This window comes from Muntiacus reevesi, chromosome 3 (genome assembly GCF_963930625.1).
Source record: "Muntiacus reevesi chromosome 3, mMunRee1.1, whole genome shotgun sequence".
Lineage (NCBI taxonomy): Eukaryota > Metazoa > Chordata > Mammalia > Artiodactyla > Cervidae > Muntiacus > Muntiacus reevesi.
In genome coordinates, this window is record NC_089251.1 from 38,113,021 (window position 1) to 38,133,982 (window position 20,962).

Consider the following 20,962-nt stretch of genomic DNA (forward strand, 5'->3'; position numbering starts at 1 on the left):
AGATAAACTCCAGTCCTCATGGTGAGGATGTGATGAAAACATATTAGAATGAAATTAGATGAAAACACACACAAATGTTCACCCCTGCATATAATAAGAACTCACGTATGCTGGCTGTCTACTGGAAAAAGCTGGTTTTAAAGTTATTTGATATCCAACAGCTGAAATTTCTTGAAGATATTATCAACATGACTTTTTTAGACTAATTCCTTAGGTGTTTCCATAGTTTTTTCTTTTTTAAGAAATATAGTAGGCCAACTTTCAAATGTTATCCAAACTGACTATAAAGACCTTGCGAAAAGAACCTAGATCAAATCATGGTTCCTGTATAGTAATAGATAACCAGGTGGAGCTGGCCCTCAGTTGATGGCATTCATACCACATCCTGCCGACATATACACTCTTTCCCCACAAGCTGCTCAAGTACACCCCAATCTCATCTCCCTTTACTATAGGACCCCAACTAGTCAGGATCTGTAACTGTGGGGTGGAAACAGAGCAATCCTGACCCACCTCCTTATCTGCAGTCCCCGACTGGCTCAACTCTCACCAATTTTCTTTTTCTCTGTTCGGGTAGTAATGGGATAAGTGAGCAAATCTTTACTGGCTAAGCAGGGCCAGTAAAACGTCAGTCTCTTGTTGCTGTTGGCATCTCAGAACTCCACAATAAACACTCTTTGAGCACATCTCTTCTCTTGATTTTAGAAAGGGAGGAAATAACTTCTTCTACCAAACACAGCACTCTCCCAAATCTTACAACCTTCTTTTGTCTCAGTTCTCTAAGTATAAAGCCTGGGGGGGGGGAGGGACAGTGAATTTTTCATCCCTTTCAAAAGGTCCCATAGTAAAAAGACTAGCTCTGACTGCTGAGGGCTCCTTTCAAATATGAGATGCTTACAGTTAGTACTTCTGCCCCGGGTGTTGGGCCGCAGCAACAGTTTGGCGACAACAGGGGAAAATATCCCACTCCTGTCATATTTATTATAGGGGAAAAAAGGACACAGCTAGGAAAGCGTTAAATAAAGGAGAATACATTCATGAAACACTGTGCAGAGACTGAAAAAAATGAGGTAGATCTCTCTCTACATATATCCAAGGATTTTTTAAATTAAAATATATATACATTACACACACACACACACACACACACACTATGATTCTATCTAGGTTGTAAAAAAACATTCCCTACATATCTATTTGATTACTTACCTATGTAAATCCAAACGAAAAGATTTAGAAGGGCATAAACCAATATATCAGTACTAAATGAGATGGAAGGAAAAGGCGAATCAAGATTTTCATTTTACTTTAACATGCGTCTGAATGCATTTTTGACAAGCATCTACTATATTACCATTTAAAAAAAATGAAAAGCAAACCAAGAAATACAATAAAAGATATGAACTATAAAGCATCATATTTCAACTCTCTCTACTTCTATGAAATGTAAAGAAGGATTTATTTTTTTAATATTTTCACAAGGAATATGTTTAACATGTTAATTTATTCCAAAAGAGAAAGGAGTAATAAAGTCACAGATATCAATACTATGGATCGGGGGTTATCAAATATTTTAAGAGGCATAAAAGCTGGAATTCATAATGTTCATTATGGAACTCCATGAAATATTGATATTCAGTAGGCCCTTGGCATTCAAGAATTTAACATTTGTGGTTTCAATTATTCATAAATGGTCCCAAAAATCCATTACATGCAGTAATTTGTAAGTTTGCTGAGACTTAAATTCGTACTATGCCAGTTAAAAAGCTCATGAACCAGAGCAAGTCACTGAACTGGCAAATGAGAGAAGAGGAAAGATGGAAGGTTCTCTGTAACTGGAAGACGTAGGGGAAGGCAGAGAGCTCCATATTTTATTTTATATCTGAGACCCACATGGCTTATATCCCAGATGACATGAAAATGTGAAGAATAAAGTGTAGGAGGCTAGAGATTCACGACAGAAGAGGCAGATCTCCTACACTCTCTATAAAAATACATGCTACAGACCTCAGGAATTGAGGAGCATGGAGCTGGTGGAAGGTGACCTTGGTGCTTGAAGTTGGCTAAAATGTACTATATTAAGGTTATTTGGGCAGGTAAAACAAAAAAATCTGCCTGCCAATGCAAGAGACGTGGGTTCGATCCCTGGGTCGAGAAGATCCCTTGAAGAAGGAAATGGCAGTTCACTCCAGTAATCTTGCCTGGGAAATCCATGGACAGAGAAGCCTGGAGGGCCACAGTACAAGGGGTCACAAAAGAGTCAGACATGACTTAGTGACTGGACAACAAACTTAACAACAAGGCTATTAAAGTAGCCTGTTAAGTTCCCCAATAAGTCCTTCCTTATCTCTCAACTCTCTGAAGGTTTCTTTTTCTTTTTGCAGCTTGTGGGATCTTTAGCTCCTAGACCAGGGGATGAACCTGGGCCCACAGCAGTGAAAGCCCTGAGTCTTACCCACTGAGTCTAGACCACCAGAGAATTCCCCATCTGAAGTTTTAATATACTTCAAAGGAAAGAATAAAGAACTTCCCCTAAAACAAGCTCAATGAAGCAATTTGCTATCGTCTCCAAGCTGCCCTTGGAAAGAATGTTTGTGCTAATAAACTATCTTAAAAGTCCTGCATCAATACATTAGCTCCCACATGTTAAGGAATAAAAAGTTCTCAACTCCAGCCTTAACTTCACTCTTGAACTTCAAACTCATTCACAGCATACATGAACCGTGAACTTCCAGATGTTCAAGCTGGATTTAGAAAAGGCAGAGGAACCAGAGATCAAATTGCCAACATCCACTGGATCATTGAAAAAGCAAGAGTTCCTTGCTTTTACCTACTGCTGCTTTATTGACTACACCAAGGCCTTTGACTCTGTGGGTCACAATAAACTGTGGAAAATTCTGAAAGAGATGGGAATACCAGACCAGCTGACCTGCCTCCTGAGAAACCTTTATGCCGGTCAAGAAGCAACAGTTAGAACTGGACATGGAACAACAGACTGGTTCCAAATAGGAAAAGGAGTAGGTCAAGGCTGTATATTGTCACCCTGCTTATTTAACTTATATGCAAAGTACATCATGAGAAACACCGGGCTGGATGAAGCACAAGCTGGAATCAAGATTGCCGGGAGAAATACCAATAACCCTAGATATGCAGATGACACCACCCTTATGGCAGAAAGAGAAGAAGAACTAAAGAGCCTCTTGATGAAAGTGAAAGAGGAGAGTGAAAAAGTTGACTTAAAGCTCAACATTCAGAAAACTAAGATCATGGCATCTGGTCCCATCACTTCATGGCAAATAGATACGGAAACAGTGGAAACAGTGACAGACTTTATTTTGGGGGGCTCCAAAATCACTGCAGATGGTGACTGCAACCATGAAATTAAAAGACGCTTACTCCTTGGAAGAAAAATTATGACAAACCTAGACAGCATATTAAAAAGCAGAGATATTACTTTGCCAGTAAAGGTCCATCTAGTCAAAACTATGGTTTTTCCAGTAGTCATGTATGAATGTGAGAATTGGACTATAAAGAAAGCTGAGTGCTGAAGAATTGATGCTTTTGAACTGTGGTGTTGGAGAAGCCTCTTGAGAGACCCTTGGACTGCAAGGAAATCCAACCAGTTAATCCTAAAGGAAATCAGTCCTGAATACTCATTGGAAGGACTGATGCTGAAGCTGAAATTCCAACAATACTTATGCCACCTGATGCAAAGAACTGAATCATTGGAAAAGACCCTGATGCCATTGAAAGTGGGAGGAGAAGGAGACAATGGAAGATGAGATAGATGGTTGGATGGCATCACCCACTCAACAGACATGAGTTTGAGTAAACCCGGGGAGTTGGTGATGGACAGGGAGGCCTGCCCTGCTGCAGTCCATGGGATCGCAAAGAGTTGGACAAGACTGAGTGACTGAACTGAAATAAACTGAGTCCCATCACTTCATGGCTAACAGATGGGGGAAAGTGGAAACAGTGACACTTGTGACTAAACAACAGCTAGACATTTCTTCCTCAATATTCTATGCATCTCACACTCAAAATGTCAAATTCCGAAATCCTCCCTCTGTATTCTGTACCAGTTTTGGCCAACATAATCAATTTGTTTTCGCCAGAAGATGTGGATAAATTTCTTGGATGACTATCTTTCATTTCTTCTTTACTTTCCCCAGATCTAAACAAGTGCTGCAGTGTCTCTTAAATATTTCTGCAATTCATGCCTTTCATACTTAATATTAGTGCCTCAGTAAGATTCTCTTCATGACAGTGTCAATGACCTTATCCCTCTGTTTTTAATCTTATTCTCTTCCAATCTCTCCTTTGAAAAGTCGGTAAGATTATCTCTGGCTGAAAACATTTCAAGGTCCTCCTTCAATGAGTTTGTTCACACTACCAGCTTCATCCTCATCTTGCCCTGCCACCCAGCTCTGCACCAACAACGCTAAGAACAATGGTCCCCAGCATAGTCTTTGGACCCTCTCTGCTCTTATACCAGCTGCCTCATCTACTTGGATGGATTCCTACACCTGGTTCATGCCCACTGCCCTGAGGATTGGCTCAGGGTCACTTCTTTCAGGAACCCCTCCCTAGAAGCTGGTTTATGGAGTCCTCCTCAAGACTGCCATAAAAATCAATGTGTTGTCACTTTATTTTAGGATTTGAATCATGTGCCCCACAAGACTATTTGCTCCTCATCAACTATGTCTTTTTCATCTTTATGCATTTAACCCCATGTTCCAGGATACTGCCTTACATATAACAGAAAGACTGCTTAGGGTAATGATTATTAGAATGGTCTTTGAGCTCAATAAATGGCTGTGGGTAATTTTTCAGGTGTTGTTGTTAACATGTATTACTATTATTTGCTTAATGAATGCTTATTAAATGAATGAATAAATAAATGTTTCTGTGGGACTGATCAGAGACATGCTATAAATGGTACAACCCAAATAGCCAATCAGGAGCAAAGGATATAAGATTACTTGATGTAGTAAACCAACACTAAGGAGCTCTGGGGATACAGTCTTAATTGAAAGAGAGCTATGTGAATAAGAGTTATATTCTTTACCTCTCCTATTATTTTGGTCAGTCAAGGTAAAAATCTAGTGTACTAAAGACAAATGAAGATACTCTTAAAATATCACCTCCCTCCCAGCTTTCAGGAATAAACAACCTATTTTTGGTAATGTTTCAAAGATTTTATTGTACATCTAGATCTTCTGATATTCCTGATAACTTAAGTTTTTTCTTTCTGAACAACCTAGATTGCAGTTTTTATAGCTGGCAGAAAAGGCTTGACCTTTCTTAAAAGTTTCACTTGTGATTATCAAACTTTATGTGTTGCTTTAAATACAGTAAGACATGTATACTACAGATTTTCTTCTGGGGGAAAAAAAATTTCTCTTCTTAGGAAAAAAAGGCAGTTATATTGCTATTGTAAAGAATCAATAAAAAGAAACCTCAAATAGATAGAAGATGGAGCCCTGTGATGATAGCAAAGCCCAACAAGAAGAAGACTCCTCTTCTTTCCTGGCAATGATTCAGCCAATAAAAGAGCCACAGACTCTTAGTTGACTATAGTCCTGCCAACCTCCTTTTCCTCTCTCTACGAGTTCTCCTTCCCTTACAGTGAGGGAGCTTGCAGCAGAGGCTTGCCAAGGTTAAAGACCTCAAATTGCTGATCCCAAATAAACACCTCCTTGCTGGAGAAATATCTGGAAGTCCATTTGTTTCAGGTCAACAGTTTGGTGGCCTATACAGGGATCAGAGAAGACCTTCAACAGCTCCAGGGCTGGTGAGCAAACAGGTGCAGCATCCACAATCAAGTCCACTGTAATCATTGCTTTTTCTCACAGATCCTGGAGTTTGAAGGTACATGTTTCTCCAGGATGTGAGCTCATACCTTCTTTGCATTTGAAGCTCTCTGAGCTTTGTTTGGAATCTACTTTGAGTTTTAATCTCCCAGGTTAAGGCCTTATTCTGCATGAGGGTACCCACTTGGCACTTTGTCTGACTTTGAGATCAGACTGTTTCAACTGGTCAGCTAAGAAGTCTTTAGCTTGGCTTCTCCAGGACCAAGTTCTTTCTTTAGAACTGGCTGTTATTAGGCCTGCAAGTTGTTTGAGTTGCAAGGTGTTTGAATTGAGCTGTTTAAGTTGTAAATTGTTTAAGCTGCTTGAAAATTATTCTTTTATTATAGAAGAAAACCTCTGAGAAGTAAGATTCCAGTTACCTAAATATTTTGAGGTTACCTCACCCCCCACAATAGATACTTCAACTGATTCTCTGCTTAAAAACTAGTCCTTCTTTATGTGCATTTCCAACTAAATGGACCAACCTGACCAAAGGCAATTTAGAATATCAATGGCCATTGTGGGAAACTTTTGAAATCCCCAAATTTAATTCTCTTAAAGCCAAGATGGATTACAGTGGCTCAAAGTTTCCAGGACTGAATGTAATGACGATTTTGACTGGTATTTTGAAGCTTCCCAATGTTATCAGAAGTTTAAAATTGCTTCTCTGCAAAATAAGATTTTAAGATTAACCGAGGCATATGATTAAAGAAAAATAGAATGGTTTCTGAAGCTTCAGGCTTTTCTTCCTTAGCTTCTTTTTCTCAGGTTCCACATCTGGTGCCAACTTGCCTCTGCTTTAGTTCCTACACCTTTGGCACAATCTTCCTCTTCTCTTCTACACTGTCGACACCTCCTCTCTACCCTCAATGACCCCACACTCATTCTCCTGCCAAACTTCTTATTTTCTCTGAAACTCTCCTTACTCTCTTCCTCTGAAACTGCCAGAACCTGTCCCTTTAAAATTAAGCCTTCTGAGAATCCAGATGTTAAAGTCTTAGTTTCTTATATTCCTTGGACTAAAGCTGAACTGTGAGCCATAGTCAAAGACTTTTCCAAAGTAACAGAAGATCCTCATTGATTTGCAGAGGTATTTAATATAGTTATTCAAACTTATCAACCTGGTTTCTGACATATATCATCTAATTTTATACTTGTCAGTGAAGACTAGGCCCAGCACTGGATAAAAGCAGCTAGTTGGGAAAATCTTGAAAGGTCTCTAGAATTACAGCTCAGAGACCAGACCACTAACTTATTATATTATGTGTGCATGCTCAGTCTTTTCCAACTCTTTGCAACTTCAAGGACTATAGCTGGCCAGGCTCCTCCATCCATGGGGTTATTCTGGGTGGAATACTGGAGTAGACTGCCATTTCCCACTCCAGGGGATCTTCCAGGCCCAGGGATCAAACCTGTGTTTCCTGTGGCTCCTGCACTGGCCAGGTGGATTCTTTACTCCTGAGCCACCTGGGAAGTCGATTATATGATCACACTTCAGCGATCATGAGGCAATTTCATCAGGTGATTTCTATGGCTTTCTCAAAGTCTGTTGATTGGAACAGAATTCAGGCCTGTACACAAAAATCTGACGATCCTATTCATGACTATTACAATCAACTTCAGATTGTTTTAAAGGAAAATTCTACTCTTCTTTCAGGTGTTGATTCCACCTGGGTATCTATTAACCCCATGTTTATTACTTAAACATAAACTGAACTGGGTCCTTTCTTTTCTAGTAAAAAGGACCAGAACAGAATGGGAAACTATCAGTTCCATACTTAGCTCATCTGGCAAGCGAGCAAGCTCAAACTCTAGATGGATCACCCAAAAGGAAGTCTATCTTCAAACCACTAACTAAAGACTCCAAACAAAACCAAAACCCTCCCTGTTTCTGCTATTATTGCGAAGAGCCAGGACATTCGAAAGAGACTGCTACAAATGTACTGTTAAGTACTTCAGATGCCTTCAGTCCTCTAACCAGCCTTTCCAACATCTGCCCAATTCTCAATGACAGGACTCTAAGAAACAACAGGGGCTCTTCCCAGCCTCCCCTCTCCATCAACCTGGAAAAACATTTCTACAGATTGGGGGCAAGTCTATTCTAGTCCTAACTGATCCTGAAGTCATACTCTCAGGGCTCAACACCACTACCATAGAGCAGTCCGAACACAGATCAACTAGTGGGATTTCTTTTTTTTTTTTACTTTTATTTATTTATTTTTTTAATATTATTTTATTAGTTGGAGGCCAATCACTTCACAACATTTCAGTGGGTTTTGTCATACATTGACATGAATCAGCCATATAGTTACACGTATTCCCCATCCCGATCCCCCCTCCCACCTCCCTCTCCACCCGACTCCTCAGGGTCCTCCCAGTGCACCAGGCCCGAGCACTTGACTCATGCATCCCACCTGGGCTGGTGGTCTGTTTCACCATAGATAATATACATGCTGTTCTTTCAAAACATCCCACCCTCACGTTCTCCCCCAGAGTTCAAAAGTCTGTTCTGTACTTCTGTGTCTCTTTTTCTATTTTGCATATAGGGTTATCACTACCATCTATCTAAATTCCGTATATATGTGTTAGTATACTGTAATGTTCTTTATCTTTCTGGCTTACTTCACTCTGTATAATGGGCTCCAGTTTCATCCATCTCATTAGAACTGATTCAAATGAATTCTTTTTAACGGCTGAGTAATATTCCATGGTGTATATGTACCACAGCTTCCTTATCCATTCATCTGCTGATGGGCATCTGGGTTGCTTCCATGTCCTGGCTATTATAAACAGTGCTGCGATGAACATTGGGGTGCACGTGTCTCTTTCAGATCTGGATTCCTCAGTGTGTATGCCCAGAAGTGGTATTGCTGGGTCATATGGCAGTTCTATTTCCAGTTTTTTAAGAAATCTCCACACTGTTTTCCATAGTGGCTGTACTCAACTAGTGGGATTTCTAATGAGCCTCAAGAGGTTCCTGTCTCTGAACCTATTCCCTTTCACTTGGGCCCTCTGAGAAATGCATACCCCTTTCTCCTTAGTTCCTTGGCCCCCAACTCATTTATTAGGCTGAGACTTCTTAATGAAGTGTCATGCTGGAATTTCTTTTTCCCAAAAAGGGAAAATAATTCTAGAATTTGACAACAGTTATCAAAGTAATGAACCAGGTGAATGAAATGATCCTTTGACATCTTTTATTTGGTTTGCCTCTGATAGTACTAGAGCTAATACTGATCTGGAAATATTGATCACTGGTCCCTAGTTACCACTCCCCTTATGGGTAAAATCTCCAGTTGATACCGGCAAAACTCACAGCACACATCCCAAGATTCAAATAGATCCCTCAAAAACCACTTAACCAGACTTAATTAATATTCTATAAGAAAAGAAAGCCCTGAAAGGCATAAAGACCATAAAAGAACATTACAAGGCTCAAGGGCTCACTAACCCTTACACCAGTCAGGTGAACAAAACCTAGGGGCGGAGGGTGGAGGTTCCTCCAGGATCTCTGAGCAGTAAACAACATTGTTATCCCTTGACACTGTTGTTCCTAATACCATAATTACTAACATCCATTCCAGTTGATGAGGCTGACCAATATCTTTCTGCCCTCACTTAGGAAGAAAAGCAATTTACCTGAACAGTAATGACTCAGGGTTTTGCTGAGAATCCTTATTTCTTACAAATACTAAAGGTTGATCTGGATTATGTAAGGTTCCCTAGAGGTTCTACTTTGTTGTAATATGTGTTTCATTAGCTTCTTTGCTCTCCTTCTCAAGCCTCCTCACAAAAAAGACAGTATCCACTAGCCAAAGCTTTTAGGAACATAAGGTCATCAAAGGAAAATTACAGTTTACCCAAACCCAGGTTTGATATTCAGGGCATCTGATATCAGCACAAAAGTTTTAAGGAGATCCAGATACACTTCATGATCCTAAGCTTCCCCAAACCCAAGACTACCCTGCTATATGCTAAGTCTTCTCGGGCTGGTTGGTTATTTCCAAAGCTGAATTTCAAATTTCTCTCTTATGGCCAAACCTATGTATGCTTTATTAAACAGTAACAATCATGACTCAAACTTAAGGAAAGAACCAAACAACACAGCCTTTAAAGCCTTAAAGTTGTGTCTCACGAACCCATCTGCCTTTGAGAATCCCAATTATCAGATTCTCTTTTTTTCTTTCCTTCTTATATGTGAAAAGGAAGAAAATGCCCTTGAGGTACTCACCCAAAACCAGGGGTCCACCATCAGCCCACACTGCATTACAGCCAGGAACTGAACTCTGTGGCATAGGGACACCCTGCTTGCCTTAAAGCCGTTATGGCTACTGCTCTTTTGGTTAAGACCACCAAGAAAGTCACGGGATCCCCTTTAACCATTTTTGTACATCATGCAGTAGAAGCCCTCCTGAATTCTCATCACAATTAATATTTCTCAATCAGGTGCCTTATGTCCTAAGAAGTAAGTCCTTTCATTAACTTCTCCTCACATAACTCCTTTATGCTGGACCTGCTCCTCTTCTCGCCTCTGTCACCAAAGAAGCCCCTGACTGACCACCACAGAGGACACTGACTGACCGCCTCCTGACTCATAGCGGTTTACAGGAAAGACCTCCGGGTAACACTGACTTCTCAAGGTTCACTGACATTCTTATTTAAAAGGTAACAACGGTAAAGACGCTAGGCATGCTTTGCCACTCCTTTTGATGTTGTTGAGGCAGCACCTTTACCTTTGGCTACTTTGGCCAAACAGGCGGAATTATACACTCTCATGTGGGCTTGTACTTAAGCCAAGGGCAAAGCGGCCAATATTTATACTGATGGTATACACTTATACAATATTATACACAAATATAATAGTTATACACTACACAGCAGCTTATGATTTTGGAATCCTGTGAAGCAATGTGACTTCCTTACTTCCTGCTGAAATAAAATTTTAAGTGACCCTTATATTTACTGGATGTAATACTTTTATCTGCCACTTTAGGTATTATGAATATTCTGGGACATTCTACACTTGAGTCTCTGGAAACTAAGGGAAATAACTTTGATGACATTTCTGCAGGGAATGTTGCCAGTAGCAATGGGGCCAATAGCAGGCTGTTGGTCCAAAGAGAAATTTTCCCAAATGATAACTTTAAAAAAGAGACTAAAGAAGCCTAACAACTGGCTTCAGAAAAGGAAAAACAAGATTGGAAATTTAAAAATTGTTGGTTTGATAAAAGAGGAAGCTCTGGTTTAGACTAACAACCCAGTCCTCCTGGACACTCTAAAATCCCTATTCTTCAGCACTGTACATGCATTAAACCACTGGTCTACTGACAAAATGATAGCATTCATCAATCAATATTGATGTGCAAATATTAACAAGGCCATCAAAAATATCTACCTCACTTGTCCCACTTGTCTGAAATACAACCCAAGAAAGCTTGTTTATAATGTTCCCAGACAATTTAAACAGCCCAATGAACCATTCAAGGTCTCAAAACTTCCTCTGGCTCATGGATACAAATATGTTTTAGTAATGGTCTATGTGTTTTCACACACAGACAGGCATCCCTTGCAAACATGCTACTGCTTCTTCCGTGGTTAAAGTCCTTTTAGAAAAGATTATCCCTATCAGGGGAATTCCTCTCAAATTTCATGGCGATCAAGGAACACTTCTTATTGGTCAGGTACTTCAACAAGTCTGTGCTATTTGGCCAATTTTCAACACTTTCACTGTGCTTACCACCCTCAGTCCCCGTTTAGGTGAATGCACTAATGGCATTATTATTACTCAGTTAACAAAATTAGTAAAGGCCCTCCAAAAATTGGTCAAAATGCCTTGGCCAAAAGCATTGTCATTGGTCATTCTGAATCTCAGATCCACCCCTTTCAGAACTCATAAGCTCTCGCACTTAAAGATAGTCACAGGATGCTCTTGTTTCTTTTGACTCACAACTGGTAAAAGGAAAGATACTCCAATATAGCAAAAGCCTAAATGCTATTAAAAATAACTGTGTTTTAGTAGAGCAATCTTTTCACAGTGTACTCTTGGGGGGATAATGACCTAAAATACACCTGATAAACTGGATATTTTGTCTATTGGAAAGAAACACCTCCAGAAGAACTCTCTTCAACCTCACTGGAAAGGCCCCTATCACGTACTGCTAACCAGCCTTTGTGCCACCAAACCCCAAGAAGGAGACTCTTGGATTCACACGACACATATAAAAAATGTACCAAACTCTGACTAGATCTGCGCATTATCTGATGACCTGAAAGAAAAGATTTCCCAGAACTGAAGCAGATGACATCTGATGAGACAGCCTTCTGAAGATATCCAGACCAGGCCTGTTGGCAGCTTGTCTGTCAAACCTTTGATGATGACAGAACACTTCAATACCCTCCAATTTCTATGATTTTTATAACATACAAAGTTTAGATTAAAAGTGCCTGAAAATTCTTCCTCCTACCTCTCCTTGATACTTGAATGTGACTTCAATAGGTTTCCAATCTGTGTACTTTCACTCCAATGTGAGATGCCACACCCAGCAAAGGTCCCTCCTGGCACTAAAGGACAAAAAGTCATTGAAAACCTGACTCTTGATTAGCAATGCTTTCAGAGAAAAATCTTGACCAAAATGGGGAAATATAAAAAATTAAATAGAGTTGAGAAACCAGGAAGTACAGTTCTCATGCCCTGAGATAACAGCAGAGCGCAAGAGGAAGAAGAAAGAGTCCTCTTCCTTCATGGCAAAGACTCAGTCAATGAAAATCCATGAAATTTGTTTATTATGGGCTATAAAAGCATTCTCTTTCCTCTGCTGTTCAGGAACTTGCACCCATAGCTGAAGACTCCAAAATACAATTCTTGGCTGATCCCAAATAAACTCATCTTTGCTGGAGAAATATCTGGAAATCTACTTGCTTTAGGTCAATAATATGTTTAGAGAGTAGAGCAGAGAATATTAGGGCTCAAAATTCACATAAAATGTACAGTTAAGTTTTTATGGTCAATATATGTGAGCTAGAATACATTTTGTTTTCATTTATTAAGCTTGACTCCATAAATAAGCAGAAGAGTTAAGCCTATAGTGATTAGACCCTGCTTTCTAGCTGGAAGAAAGGATTCTGTTTCTCACTAGAGAGGAGGCAGGAGTGAGGGGAGAACTATAAAAAACCTGATTCTCTGGGATAGTGGGTGAAGTTTCAATCAATCCAGTGCATACTATTCTAAAAGCAATCCTATTCCTTTGGCTCTCTCTGAGACTAAACAGATGGAGACCCACAGAGCTTAGCCACAGGACTACAAGGACCATGAACATGATCATTTAAAGCCACTCTTCTCCTGAAAGGAAGAATACCTGATCTTTTTGTCCCAGAGTCATCTCTCTCTTTTTCCCCTCCTTTCTTTTGAAATTCATCCAATAATTTCATTTTCTTAGAGTAACCAGTATCAAAGAATGCTTAAGTCAGCCAAACCATTCTAATGAATTAGCAAAAACTGAAAGAGGATAAAAAGATTTATAAATACTGCAAGTAAACCCAGAAGTAATTCTGCCACAGGCTGTTAGGAACTACTCATTAATTGTTCCTCTCTTAATATCTACCAAGAGAAAAGTAGTGACAGGCAGCCTGAGAATGACCAAAAACCCAGAGTTTCAAAAGGGAGGTACCAAATTATGTCCAGAGTCAAGTGATCTCCACCTATTTTTCAGTCTGAAAATTTCTAAATTAAATAGCACTGTTTTCGACATTGCAAGTGCTATATTGCAAAGCCAAACAACAAAATCAAACAAAATAACAAATCTTGAGAAACAATATAAAAAGCATTTTTGGTTTTTCACTGATATATATAGCATATAATTATCCTAACTAGAACACTCGATGGAGAAAATAAACAACCAAATAATGAATATTTTAAAAATCACCTTGGATGAAACGATAGACTCTTCCTGATCACCGTTTTTGCACTTTTTTCCTGTGTCTTGCTCTGCTGATGTACTTTCTGAACTTCCTGATGAAATTAATCGCTTTTTTCCTTGCTGTGTTATGTTTACTTGGGTTTTTTCTTTGCAGACTCTTTCTTTTTCACTTTCCCGGGTTACATTATCATCTTAATCATACACAAGCACATAAACACAAGGAAAAAGAAGAAGAAAATTATCTCCTGTACCTTCAAATGTCAATAATCCATACCCCCAAAAAAAGAAATGAAAGCAAAAGTAAAAATGATAAAAGAGCAAATACTAAAGTTCTATCTATATTAAGGCCAATCTGAAAATGCATATTTCCAAATCTCAAGAAGTATTAAGCAACACCATGGCCAAGAACTCCAGTCCTGAAGATATCCAGGCCAAGATGCTAATGTGGGCAAGCACCATCCTTTAACTGTTTAAACTTACCTCTCTGAACTTTGGCCTCATCATTTAGAAAAGGGGAATTATAAAAACTCATGGAGTTATGAGGAGGAGTAAATCAGGTAAGATACATAAATTATCAGAGTATCACATGTATATTAGTTATTATATGGATAGTTTCTTAATTTTAGCAATGAATTTTTCTAACAGAAAATCTGACCTATAGCAATCAATGAATTTTACACATACTTACTGAGCCCCTACCACCCATGGTGAGAAATGCACCTTAAATTACCTTAAAGACAGATTAAAAACCTAAAATAACTGAAAAGGGAAAGCAACCTCTACAAACTTAACTAATAAAAGAAAATAAATCTCCAATAACAATGGACACTGCATTGTCATAACCCTTATTCAAGGTTCAGTGTAGTGGAGAAACTTAAGTCAGTATCATATTTTGTTAAAAAATTCATGAACTGTCTAATCAGAAAAGAAAAAAGACCTAAAGAGGGAAATCTTCATGGTTAGTTGTCTTTCTTCTCTAATTTATGAGGGCAGAGGCTTCCTGTGCCTTCTTCACTATTCCCTACTTTCTGTCTCCAGCATCTAGACCTGCGGCTAACACAAAGTTCAGTTCAGTTCAGTTCAGTTCAGTTCAGTTCAGTTCAGTTCAGTTGCTCAGTCATGTCCGACTCTTGGTGACCCCATGAACTGCAGCAAACCAGGCCTGCCTGCCTATCACCAACTACCAGAGTCGACCCAAACCCATGTCCATTGAGTTGGTGATGCCATCCAACCATCTCATCCTCTGTCGTCCCCTTCTCCTCCTGCCCTCAATCTTTCCCAGCATCAGGGTCTTTTCCAATGAGTCAGTTCTTTGCATCAGGTGGCCAAAGTATTGGAGTTTCAGCTTCAGCATCAGTCCTTCCAATGAACAACCAGGACTGATCTCCTTCAGGATGGACTGGTTGGATCTCCTTGCAGTCCAAGGGACTCTCAAGAGTCTTCTCCAACACCACAGTTCAAAAGCATCAATTCTTCGGTGCTCAGCTTTCTTTATAGTCCAACTCTCACATCGATACATGACCACTGGAAAAACCATAGCCTTGACTAGACGGACCTTTGTTGACAAAGTGATGTCTCTGCTTTTTAATGTGCTGTCTAGGCTGCTCATAACTTTCCTTCCAAGGAGCAAGCGTCTTTTAATTTTATGGCTGCAATCACCATCTGCAGTGATTTTGGAGCCCCCCAAAATAAAGTCAGCCACTGTTTCCCCATCTATTTACCATGAAGTGATGGGACCAGATGACACGATCTTAGTTTTCTGAATGTTGAGCTTTAAACCAACTTTTTCACTCTCCTCTTTCATTTTCATCAAGAGGCCTTTTAGTTCCTCTTTACTTTCTGCCATAAGGGTGGTGTCATCTGCAAATCTGAGGTTATTGATATTTCTCCCAGCAATCTTGATTACAGCTTGTGCTTCATCCTGCCCAGCGTTTCTCATGATGTACTCTGCATATACTGGCACTCAATGAATATGTATGAGTAATTAAACTGTGAGCATAAACAGAAAATTGTCCAAAGGTCCCTTGAGAGCCTGGATACAGGTATGTAAGGCAATCTGTAGTCACTATTCTAATGTTCTAAAGCAAGGGTTAGCGAACTTCTGTAAAAAGCCAAAGAATAAATATTTTAAGCACTATGGGCTGTATATTTATCACAACTACCCAATTCTACCTTTGTAGTGTGAAAGCAACCACAGATAATACATACATAGATGAGAGTGGCTATGTTCCAAAAAAACTTTCTTTATAGAGACAGGTAGTGGGCTGAATTTGGCTCATAGGCTATAGTTTGCTCACAGGTGTTCTAAAGGATATTGAAATGACCTGAAATTGATAATAAAAATTGATAATATGACTAATAGAATATTATCCATGTTATTAAACAGGAAAATCACTGAACCAATATAAAAGTAATATATTTATCAAAAGAAACATGTATAAACTAATAAGTAAACTTGGCCTCAGTTACTTACATCTTTGTTTTAAACCTAAATTAGGAAACATTTCCTTCCATTTTAGAAACTGTCAGAAATAAAGCTAAATGGAACTGACTATATAGTTTGATGACACAACAGATGTGAATTGTCAAACCAAGGGAAATAATCAATTATGATATTGTCTACTATGCTAGGACTAAAAACTCTAAATAAGACACAGTTTCTGCACAAATGGCAGGTTACCACATTCTGTGTGTCACAGATCTTAGTTGTACATAAAAGTCTAAAATTTAAAAACACACATTTATAATATTCAATTCTTTAAAATTCCAAGCGAGATACTATAAATATTCCTTCTAGGGACCAGAGCTCTTTCTTTTTGCATAGCAAGAAGTCATTTTGATATTGTTTAAATGCTCTTCACAAAGCATATATAAGATAAATAAGTTAGCTGGCTCATCTATCTATTATGCTGTACTCAGTCGTGTCCAACTCTTTCTAATATTATGGACTGCAGCCCATGGGATTTTCCTGACAAGAATACGGGAGTGGGTTGCCATTTCCTCCTCCAGGGGATCTTCCCAACTCAGGGATCAAACTCGTATCTCCTGCATCTCCTGCATCACAGGTGAATTCTTTACTGCTGAGCCACAGGGTAAGCCCAGTGGCTCATAACAATCTTTATATCTGGTATATAAAATACATTTTTCTAAATTCAGGATGAGTACAGTTAAATGATAAAAATGTAAAAGAAATTAGCTATTATTACAAATTAGTTTATTTTGAACAATTACTAATTGCATTTACTTATATGAGCCAATTACACTAACACTACACGAGTGCTAGCTCAACTATATGTAATGTCATTAAAATCATATCCATCTAATTTTATCCTTCAAACAAACCACTCCTAACAGCCATATTAACAATTTTATATATATTTTTCTCAGCTTTTTCTTAAGTTTAAGTAAATACAAGAATACACACAGGACTAAAAGTATACATGCTATTACTTCTCTGGGATAAATATCTAGAATTGGAATTTCTGGACCAAAATATGTCTGTCAAATTTTCCCTTATTTCTAGGCTTCCCATCATCTTAGGAAAGTCTCCCAGAAGTAATAAAAAACTGTTTCCCTAAATTTTCTTCAAATGCCTTAGCTTCAATTTTTAACACTGGTTATTAATTCAGTAGAAGCTTATTTATAAATGTGACATGAGCAGTGAGTGCTCTGTTATTACTTTCTTCTAGATGGAAATCTAATTCTCCCACATTGTATTTAACAATGATGCATCCTTTCTCCACCAATTTGAATTGATAATTCCTTATACATTAAATGTGTGTTGTTCTAATCTGCTTTGAGGTGTTTCATTCTTTTTTACTGGTCAACTTAACCTATTCCTATTCCAGAACTATCAACTACTAGAAGTAGGCACTAGGCACAGATTGTGATAAAGGAAAGCTCTATTAAAAAAAAAAAAAAAAAGATATTTCTGTCCTTGAACATATATTAAAAAATCACTTAATTCATTTTCTACAATGCTGACATACCTATAATGTCAAAATCTGACATGGATGGCACATATGGAGAAAAATATTAGCCATACTTACGAATATAGATGCAAATGTCCTAAATATTTATAAATCTAACAACATAAAATAATATGCCATCATGATAAAATGAACTTATCCCAGGAACACAAGCATAGTGCAACAATAGGAAACCTACCAACATCATTAATTACATTAATATATGAAAATGCAGAACTGTTTCTATGCCAAAAATTTTTTCAAAAAATTCAAGTTATCCCTGAATCAATCAACCCAAACATAATAAGAATATCAGAATCAAATACCAATCATATTAAATGCTGAAGTACTAACACAATTCCTGTTAAAATCAGGAACAGAGATGCCAATTTTATCCATTTTTATTTAAAATTTATAGGATCTAACTTATGAAATAAATGCTTTTAAAGCTACAAATAGATAAGAAGAGTCAAAATTATCATAATTCTGTAGATATGACTATACATCTAGAAAATCCAAGAGGCTAAAAAACAATCAGAATTAGTTAGACCACTCAGCAAGGTTGCTTGAAATAAACAGAATAACTCATACTATAAGTAAACACTGAACTATAATCAAACTAAACAATGTCAGTTAAATATTTATCATCTGTATTGTCACAGAGAAAATATTCACTGTACAAAATTAAATGTAAACCTAACAGTTTGGGGACTATTTACTACTTCAACCTTTATCAGCATCTGTCACTTTTCATTACTTCATGTTGGGGGGTTAGAAGATGGGGAAAGAAGAATACTAAAGGGTAGCATGAAACCAGTGAAAATATAAAAGCTCCTTTTAATCTACCAAGAACATCAAACCCTAGGAGTTATACCTTGTCCTGGGCCCTAGAGAGCTAAGGAAGCAGACATAAGCAAAGAGAAGGGAAAGCTCTGATAGTCTTTGCCCAAATATACTCACTTACCAATCAGTAAGGGACATGGAAAAAATTTCAGCTCAGGTCTAGGAAACTCATGATAACATCCAAGGGATAATACCTGGGGACCCAGGAAACTAAATAAACTAGAAGTATATTAGCTGAAAAACAGAAAGGATAGCCTGATAACAGCAAACATTCATGTACATATAAGAATTAAAACAACAGTTAAACTGAGAAAAGATCTAGAAGAGAATGCAAGAGCATATTAATAAAATAAAAAGCAAAAACAAAACTAAACTTCCAAAACATACAGAGGGTAAATTTAGGTGGCTATAAAGTGATATGGTTCAGAGCATGTGATTTACAGTCAGGCAGAGCTACATCTCATTATATTTCTGCCATTTATTATGATCTTAGGTAAGTCAAGTCAGTTAACATCAATTAACATTATTATTTTTCCTGTATTTAAAGACACAGATGGTTCAAAAATATTAAGACTGTTTCAGGTAGTCTAAATAAAGATCAATCAACACAATGTAGTATTAAAGCTGTAAAAGACTTAAAGTATCCTATACCTAAATGAACCTAAAATGCATCCTGGAAATTGATTTTTAAAAATCACTAGCATTGGTCTATTGATCTGGGTGATAAACTACTTAAACGAACATAACAACAACAATAAAAACTACAGAGCAGAAAAAGTCAAAGTACTCCAAACTTTAATTAGCTGGATCCAGGTACTAAACTGTTATTTCCTTCTAAATCTCTGTCTTTAAAAACGTTAACCTATTTTTTTTCTTATATTTCCCCAAAGTAGGAATTTATAAGATATGCTTAAATGCAAAGACTTCATTTTGAAGCTTTAGCTTTGTGCACTATATAATGGGGGCTGCTTCCCAGGTGGCGTTAGTGGTAAAGAACCTGCCTGCCAATGCAGGAGCCATAAGAGATAGCGGGTTCCATCCCTGGGTTGGGAAGATCCCCTGGAGGAGGGCATGGCATTCTTGTCTGGAGAATCCCATAGACAGAGGAGCCTGGCAGGCTATAGTCCATAGGGTCATAAACAGTCGCACCTGACTGAAGCAACTTAGCACACACACACTCTTTAATATGCCTGTCTAAAGCAATGTCAAATTACTCTCATTTGTGTTTTCTAGGTGAAGTGTCAAAAAAAGTGCTTCATATTTTATATGGTACATTTACCAAGTGAAAATAAAGGGATATATTCATAACTGGAAGTAAATATATTCTGGACAATTATAAGTGATGATAGCATAGAAGCAATTACAGTACAAAACAACTCTGAAAGAAAAGAACTTGCTTGCAAGGAAGAAATTCACACTGGTCAATTTTTGGTTAAATAGTTATTCTTTCTATATTACAGAAAATGTTCTAATGAGAGGAAGTGTCTGCCCCCTCTCCACTACCATCCCCCATTCCCACTCCCTTCCTGCAAATTGAGAGGACCCACACTTAATGAGAAATGTTACTGATAAAGATATATATGTAATGATAGGGGGAGTAGGGAATTCAAAACCCCTGTCCTGGAATAAATAAAACTCTTACCAGGAAATCTTAGATTTAAATGTGAAAATGCTCCAGATTAAATCACATCTCCCTTAAAACATAATATATAACCTATTCTCGCCAAAAGATCATTCTGATCCTACTATAATCCAAATTAGCATTTTAAGTAAGGAATATTCTGTACAGATCCCTGAGTTGTTAACTGAGAAGGAAAGGAAGGAATGGGTGGACAAACAATGAAATTTCCATCAGCTCTGATGCTTCTTTCCTTTCTAGGGCAATGTAGACAGAGCTAAAAGGAGTGGCATGGCCAAAATGCTGCCCCTTCCACTTCTGCTGCTGCAAAGTTGAGATCGAGGCTTGCAATGAGCTAGGAATAATCCTTGCGCACATGAATCTCCGGCTCTTCCATCACTGACTTCATCACACATTATTTTATGCCCTGCATTTGTGTAGGTGAAAGATCACATGAAATTTTGAAAATATATTTTTTAAAAGTAAAGCATAAGATTTTCATAATCTTGGGGGAAAAAAGAAAACAGGAAGAAAATTTCCTATTTTCTATTAGGCCAAGTTAACTGCCTATTAGAATAAAAATATTTATTCAGAAGGATATAAAATCAAAGTCTCTATACTGTATCATTCATAATATCCAACATCCAATAGCACAATAGGAAAATGCGACCCACATGAAGGAAAACAGGCAGCCAACAGAAATTAAACCTCAGATGACTGAGAAGTTGCAAATGAAATGCTGACTGAATAATACAAGGTAGCAAAAAG

The 20,962-nt window shown here is 38.0% G+C and overlaps 1 protein-coding gene across 3 annotated transcripts in view; it reads right to left on the reverse strand.

Moving 5' to 3' along the window:
- Positions 1 to 20,962, reverse strand: part of APLF (aprataxin and PNKP like factor) — a 93,811-nt gene that overhangs the window by 35,855 nt on the left and 36,994 nt on the right. For all 3 annotated transcript variants that reach the window (XM_065927249.1, XM_065927247.1, XM_065927248.1), the window contains one exon: positions 13,772 to 13,956. In XM_065927249.1, the coding sequence (XP_065783321.1) occupies positions 13,772 to 13,956 (185 nt within the window). The remainder of the gene's footprint in view (positions 1 to 13,771; positions 13,957 to 20,962) is intronic.